At 35.8% G+C, this 8,174-nt stretch overlaps 1 protein-coding gene across 1 annotated transcript; it reads left to right on the top strand.

Moving 5' to 3' along the window:
- The first annotated feature begins 3,701 nt into the window (after nucleotides 1–3,701).
- On the top strand, nucleotides 3,702–4,664 carry LOC114623410 (olfactory receptor 5B12-like). Its single transcript, XM_028770075.1, has one exon. It carries the CDS (start codon nucleotides 3,702–3,704, stop codon nucleotides 4,662–4,664), a length of 963 nt encoding a protein of 320 aa, XP_028625908.1.
- The last annotated feature ends 3,510 nt before the right edge of the window (nucleotides 4,665–8,174 follow it).

Raw genomic sequence — 8,174 nt, 5'->3', positions numbered from 1 at the left:
TGAAGTTCCTTGTACAAGACTCAGTTATATCTACATGAGTTATTAGTCAAAGGGGCCCCATACTAATCACTAAACAATCAAGGTTACTACCAATACTATAGGTTGCTTTCCACAGACAGATGGTCAGATCACATTGCTGAAGAAAATATCTAAAAGGATTCAAAGAACATAGACAAATTCTTTAACATCTTTTTTGGTATAGGCAGAAGAGGACAGACGAGGCTAGGACACTATGTAGATAAGAGACAGGTGTGATGTGCAGGTTTGTGGGAAGGTTTAAACAGATAGAAATGTACAGTCACTTGCATGAACTCTGGAGAAAAAAGTGGGATGTTTTATGGGTAGAATAGTTGGATGAAGTACAGAAGCAAACTGTGAACAAGCTGGTCATTAGTTAGAAACATTATGTGCTTTTCTTCATTACAGTTCCATCTTCACTTTAGTTTTAGTCTTATTCAAAGATTCTATCTCCACATTGAATTCCATTCAAAAGTCTTATGTTTTTCTCATTATTTCCACCAGCCTTGCATTTCTGTTTTTATTACTCAGGTGTTTATTCTTGTTATTTATTTATCTGTGTCTTCGTTGAACAATTTGAATTCTTTGATGAATCTTATAATATTTTTTTTAAAAATCTGTATCCTGGAGTTCATATTTGTGACGGGCGGGTGTAGTCGTCTCGCCGGCACGAACGCACATACACACACACACATCACACACACACCAGAATCCTTCAGTATGAACACGTTTATTTCCCAAAAACCAAGATGGTGGAAAGATGACCAAGAAGACGAAGACGGCGTGGGAAAGCACTGCCTATATACCCCAGAGCGGGGTATTCACCCCCTGATTGGCTGCTTACCCGTAGCGCGCCAAACGCCGTGGGAAGGGCTAAACTTGGCGGGCTTTACCATGGCACATGCGCAGTATACTGGTTTACTAGGAAGAATTATGGCAACAGCGCCACCTAGCGATGGCGGACTTTGCTTGCACTCGCTGTGGCTCCCAACACATATTATACATTCTCATTGGTTAATATTTCTATAAGACTCATAGCTTTTGAAGAAAAAAAATATACTAGCTTGATCCTTCACATTGTTGGTATATTTGCAATGATATATGTGTATGTGGATGTTTTAGTTATAAGTCTGATTTGAATACAGAATTATGGGGCAGATGGGAAGATGTGTGGACAGGTTTTGCTTAGAGTTAGATAATGTTTTCAGTGGAATCAGGTGATGTCCACATAGGAAATAAAGCTGGTGTTCAGAAGACTTATGTGTGGAACACTATCTGGCTTAATGGAAGTTGTACATGGTGTAGAGGGTTTCTGTAGGTTATGCGATATCTAGAGAGAGGTACCTAGCTAAATCCTAGACACCTTTTCTTCTATAGACAGAGAAGGCAAGGTCAGACAAGGTTGGGACAATACGTGAGTAGAATACAGGTATAATGTGGCATTTGTGTGGAGTGTATGAACAGATAGGACAGGGAGAATCTCCTGGCTAGACTCTAGAGAAGTAATTGTGATGTTTGGTGGGTGGAGTAGTTGTATGAAGTACAGAAGCAAACTGTGGAGGTTACAAGTAGGGTGGGTCCAGGTGGAAACCTAGAAAGTTAAGTGGCAGCGCAGGTCTGCCTTATAAGAGTAGATGGAGGAATGGGAGGAGAATAGAGCTTAGATTTGAAGAATTTCAGGGATAGTCTCAATAAAGACATCAGGTTGATCTCAAGGGTAGACCCTCGGGAATAATGAGGGAAATCTTAAATTTTTAAATACATATTAAGAAGAACATATATTCAAATGACGTGTTATGATGAGACATATGAGTATTTTCTTTGCAAACTTAAATTGAAAGAATAAAGCATCCTGGGGACATCTCAACTTTTGAAGTAAATCTACTATCAGAATGCTTAAATAATTGGTTAAAGTTTCCAATGCTGAAATTTTAATAAGGCATTTAATTTTTGTATATGTCCAACCTGGTTTTGCAATAGCTCTGACTGAAGACTGGAGACTCTTTTCTCTAAACTCCTACTTCCCAATGTTTTCATGAGCACTGTTAGACAAAATGCAAACACTATTCTCTGATGTCTCTATCAAGGTCAAGCTGGAAAATCAATATGGATTCATACATCTCCAGAGACATATACTCACATGTACTGCCTCCCTCTGAGATATGTATATAGCTTATAATCTTTCCTTGATATTGGCAATATTACAAGACCAAATTCTATCCCATGGCAGAGCTCAACCTGTGGAGAAGATAAAGAGAAAAATGCTTTCTTCTGGGAAATAGATGTTTATACTCTTATTTAGCTGTTCCTGGAAAACAGTAAGTATTAAAATAGTTGATTATGGGTAGCCATAATTATAAATAATGATAAAACATTCAGTCATTTTTATTTTCTAAGTGCAAACAAAAAATGAAGTTACTGGTAAAGCGGCCGAGTCACACATACATTATTACTAATAATCCTCTCACTCTTGGCCACTGCTCCTGTAACTACTCTACTGGTGTAGAGTATCCAGAATATACTCTAAGTACTTTTAAATGCTGAGTTAATGGTTTTACCCTAGAAGAATATCATCTTCTAATTTTCTAATATTTATAATCTACAGGATTAGAAATCTCCATGATATATCTCATGTTAAACTTCAGAAGGCTATATGACTTTCAATATCCATTTGTCAATTCTAGGGTTGTTTCCCTGGGAGCATCAACTGTTAGACATTATTTCTGTGATTTGAACATTGTGAAGAAACTGGGAAAAGATGAAAAAGAGCACAGAAGGTAATAGATATAACTTGCATAATTTAAAAATGTTAGTATCTTTTATACCTTTTAGGAACTTACACATTTCTTGCAATGTAAGTGTAGCCATAGCTTGTAAAGAAGGATGAATTTCACACCCTGGTCATTTAAAAGAATATGGCTGTTATCGGTTGCCTTGAGTATAAGAGATGATTAATGAAGAAGAATGAGTATATCTAAGATTCCAAGTTTGGAAGTGGCTCTCAAGTTAATAGACAGACTTATATTTAACCATAGGTGTCACTTATTTAACCATGTGTCACTTGGTTCATCATGGAAATGATATAAGAAACAACATGAACTTTAAAACAATTTGTAGAGAGAATAAATTTTGACTTTATTCTCCCTCAATCACAAATAAAACAGACTTGTGTGACAGTAATAGAAAATCACTACATAGTTGGAGCTATGTGAATGGAATTTAGTATAAGTACCAGAGATAGGAAATACAGTAGATAATTTTCTTACTAATATAGAGCAAAGTTAATTGTATATTTCTACATTGCTCTTGCTACCAAGAACTTTTGATGCAGAGTTTAGATAAGTATATTTGTGAAATATTACAAGTAACAAATAAGTCCTTTTTCGGTTACTGAAATAAATGTTATCATATACTAGAAAACTAAAAAACAAATCAAATTTTATAATAAGGAATCTTATTGGCAGCAAAGAAGTAAGCATCTACATTTGTACTAATGCCAGATAAATGACTTCATTCAGGCCACAAGTACTTAGCATTCAGTTTAGGCTTTTTCATACTGTGTGTATGAGCATTTGAGTTAGAGAACTTTGTCATAACTAAAATCTCATAGTGAATTTCATATACAATATTTTTTATTTCCTTATTTTATTCTAGGAGCCTGTCATAATTCTCATGAAACACAAATGCATAATATTTCAGAAGTCACTGAATTTATCCTTGTGGGATTAACAGATGTCCCAGGACTACAGGTTCCTTTATTTGTCATCTTCACTTTTATTTATTTGACCACATTGTTCGGTAACCTTGGGATGATTGGGTTGATACTCCTGGACTCTCGCCTCCACACTCCCATGTACTTTTTTCTCAGTAATCTCTCACTAGTGGACTGTGTTTATGCCTCAGCTGTCACTCCCAAGGTAATAGAAGGGTTTCTTACAAAACACAAGATCATATCCTACAATGCATGTGCTACACAGATGTTCTTCTTAATAGGATTTGCAATTACTGAAGGTTTTCTCTTGGCATCAATGGCCTTTGACCGTCATGCAGCAGTGTGCAAACCCTTGCATTACTCCACCACCATGACAACAACAATATGTACCTTGCTTGTTGCAGGTTCTTACATCAGTGGACTCTTACAATCATCCATCCATGTTGCCTTCACTTTCCACCTCTCCTTTTGCCATTCCAATGTAGTGAATCACTTTTTTTGTGACATTCCCCCACTACTGGCTCTTTCTTGCTCTAGTATCTATATAAATGAAATTGTACTGTTCATCTTGGCAGCACTCAATATTGCTTTAACTATATTGGTTATCTTGAACTCTTATATACTTATTTTTGTTGCAATCTTGAGGATGCGTTCTGCTGATGGACAAAAGAAGGCCATTTCCATCTGTGCATCCCACCTTACAACTGTTTCAATCTTCTATGGCACAATTATCTTCATGTACTTACAACCCAGCTCCACTCACTCCATGGACACTGACAAGGTAGCATCTGTATTCTACACCATGATTATTCCCATGCTGAACCCTCTTGTCTATAGCCTGAGGAACAAGGAGGTCAATAAGGCACTTAAAAAGGTTACTAGAAAAGTGTTGTTTTCACTGGGATTAGTCAAAGTGTTACATGTTTGGAAATGATGTGATAATTTTAGGTATACTGTATTTAAATATTTTAGATACAATTTCCCCTGACTTTAATTTTTTGTATGAGTATTTCATAGATGAAGCCTCTTCTCTTTACCTCTTCTAGATTCTGACTGAGCACAATTCATTTTGGATATTTATTTTAGAAGTAAGGCATCTCAATTGTAAAAATCAAGATCATAATACCAGATACTAAAACACCCCACATTGCACCATAAAATGTGTTCTTTCTGAATTTTCTCTGCATAAAAACTTTGATCCCTTGAGATGGAGGGAGATTATCAGACTTGGGAAATAAACAGAAATTACATGCTCAGAAACCTTACTAATTTTAAAAGATTCATGATCTCAATGAAACCTACTAGGCTTCATTTCTCATAATGTTACAAGACTCACAAATGCAGGTCCTTAAAAAATAATAGGAAAAATAATGCTGGAGAGAAGAGACTCTCAACTTAAGCTCCTTTCAATTTCTTTACTGACCACTAGGAATTCTGATTTTTTTTTCTTGAGTGATTACCCATGAAAGATGAGCTTTCTAAAGATGAATTATTTTAGAGATACCCATGTTTCCGCTGACATCTCCTTGCCTATACTCATGTAACTCACTGTTACCACCAAACTGAACAGATCAGCAAGACAGACGTGGATATAATTGTTATTTTGGTGTCATTCAGGCCCTGTCTATGTTGAATAGACATTTGTTCACATCTCACAAGAGCTGTATTGATGCCAAGTCATAGGTAGATAAATGAATAGATAGATAGATAGATAGATAGATAGATAGATAGATGATAGATAGATGATAGATAGACAGATGGAGGTATAGACATAGTAGTATAAATATAGATGATTAGATGTAGATAGATATAGATAGTTATAGAGATAGAGATGATAGAAATATATAGATACCAGGGTATATATCCAATACTTTTAATTTTGTTATTATTTTCTGAAGTATTCCATACAATGTGCTTTGATTATATTGACTTGAGCTTCCTTAAATTTCCCCTACCCCTCCCACCCAATTTTGTGTTCTTTGCTTTTTGTCACTTCAAGACCAAATTTTTGCTTTCAAATAATCTCAAATACATTGCTTCTAGTGGAGTATGGCCAACTTATCTCTTGAACATACTTTTAGGGAGAAATATCTTTGTGTTCCAGCAGCTATAAATTGCCAATAGCTTCATGGATATTGGTGGGATTAAACACCAAACTCTCCTTTGAGGTCTCCAGTTGAGTTGTTGAGTCTTTCAATTACATGTTTGTTTCAGTTTCAATTTTTTTCAATAGTTACGTCTCTTCAATAGAATTAGTTTTTAAATCCCAGGTCATGTTTGTCATTTTATATATCTGTGGTTTCTTGGACATCACTGAGGTATTAATTGCTATCCATATTAAGCTACCTGTTCATGTCTTAGTTAAACACCTTGAATTCATTCACAAAGTTTTGATTTTTCTTTAAATTTTTGTGTCTTTGGATTCATCCAGGTAATTCTCAACAGACCTTGCTATAGGACCAGAGATTTAAGAGGAAATATGTTTTTGGCTTTACAAACTGTGGTTTTATAATGATTTTTGAGAGTATGGAATTCTTTTGTGCATTGCATGTCAGATCTGAGATTCTGGGCTACATGGCATGGGTAAACTCTGAGGGCTGGAGATGGCATGAGGAGGTAAGACTCAAGGAGCTCCTTAAGCTTTATCTGCATATAGATGTGAAACCAGAGAATTTGGTATATAGTGCAAGTTATTTAGGTTAAAGGAAACAAGTCAGACTATACACAGGATGTAAGTTCTGTCTACATTTTTGAGGTTGGATGAGTCACAAGCAAGTGGAATGAAAGCAGAAAGGAAGAGCATATATGTTGGCTACAGCTCGCCTGTAAGCAAGGGATCAGGTGAGATCCAAAATAAAGTTAACAGGCTTAAAGAAGGGCGTTCCCTCTGAAAAACAGCTGATAGAATAGGGAGAATGCAGTAAAAAGAGGGAGAATAAAGTAGCTTACATGGGTGTGCTCAATTTTATTTTTTCAAATGGCTAGCTCTTTTTTTATTTTTTTAATGTTTAACTTTTTTTTATAATTACTTTTATTTTTTTAAGTCCAGTCATTAACCCCTTCATTTCCTCATCCCATTCCCCCTTCCCTTTTGTCAAGATGATGTCTGCCTCCCCTGCTCCACCAGGCTTCCCCACTTCATGGGGCAAAAAGTCTCCTGAGGGTTAGGCACATCTTCTCCCACTGAGGCCAAAACAGGCAGTCCTCTGCTGTATATGTATCATGGGCCTCAGATCAGCTTGTGAATGCTGCCTGGTTAGTGGCTCAGTATCTGAGAGGTCTCAGGTGTCCAAGTTAGTTGAAACTGATGGTTGTCTTCCAACCATTTGACTGAAGTCACGAAGACTTGTTGTTGAATTCAACAATGGTTGGATGTTAGTATCTGTATCTGTCTCAGTCAGCTGCTTGTTGGGCCTCACAGAGGACAACCATGCTTGGCTCGTATCTGTCAGCACACCATAGCATCAGTAATAAGGTCAGGCCTTAGAGCCTGACCTTGAGATAGATCGCAAGTTGGACCAGTCACTGAACCAGCTTTCCCTTAGTCTCTTTCATTTTTGTACCTGCGTTTCTTTTAGACAGGAACAATTCTGAGTCAAAGATTTTGACTGTGGGATGACAACCCCAAACATCCACTTGATATCCTGTCTTTCTACTGGAGGTGGACTCTATGAGTTTCCTCTCCCCACTGTTGAACATTTCATCTAAGGTCTCTCCCTTTGAGTCCTTAGAGACTATCACCTCCCAGGTCTGATTTTATTGTTAATTCATTTCTTTATAAATTTAATACATGGGCACTATCTTTGTATTATTTACTTCCCTCCTTTTTCTTTACTTCATTCCTCCCATATATTTTCACTCAAACTCATAATTTCCTTTTCTTTTATGCATACATACACATATACACATACAGGGCTGGCTTGACCAATAAAGTTTAGAATAACTATTTGTAGGTGTGTCCCAGGAGTAAACTGATTCTTCTTCTTTGAGTAGCCATTTCCATTTTCTATAAATTTATTTAGCAATCACTACTAGAAATTTTTAGCTTACTAAAAAGTAATATTTCTAATTTACCTAACTGAAATAAAATACAGAATAATTAGAGAATTTTCAAACGCTAGATTGTTCATAGTTCAGAAAGCATTATTGTTAGGCTTTACATACCATCTTCTTGTTATATTAAGGTTCCTAGTATGATTGAGCATTAATTGTATATATGCTTATACGTATTCTAATTTTCCTGTTTTATAAAATATTAATTCAGTCATGTTTTTGTAATTAATATTTTGCATATACTTTCTTCTTCATTTAAGTTTATGCAAAGTAGTTGATTATTTTTATGTTATCACAATTGATATTTATTCTTTAATATTCTATATGAATTATGCATTGTTAATGAAAAGAAACACAGTTGGGTTCATGCTCATTTTATCTTGCACTTTTT

Source organism: Grammomys surdaster, unplaced genomic scaffold (assembly GCF_004785775.1).
Source record: "Grammomys surdaster isolate TR1022 unplaced genomic scaffold, NIH_TR_1.0 198, whole genome shotgun sequence".
NCBI classification, from domain to species: domain Eukaryota; kingdom Metazoa; phylum Chordata; class Mammalia; order Rodentia; family Muridae; genus Grammomys; species Grammomys surdaster.
Note: the sequence above shows the minus strand (reverse complement) of the source record. Positions and strands in the feature narration are given on the sequence as shown.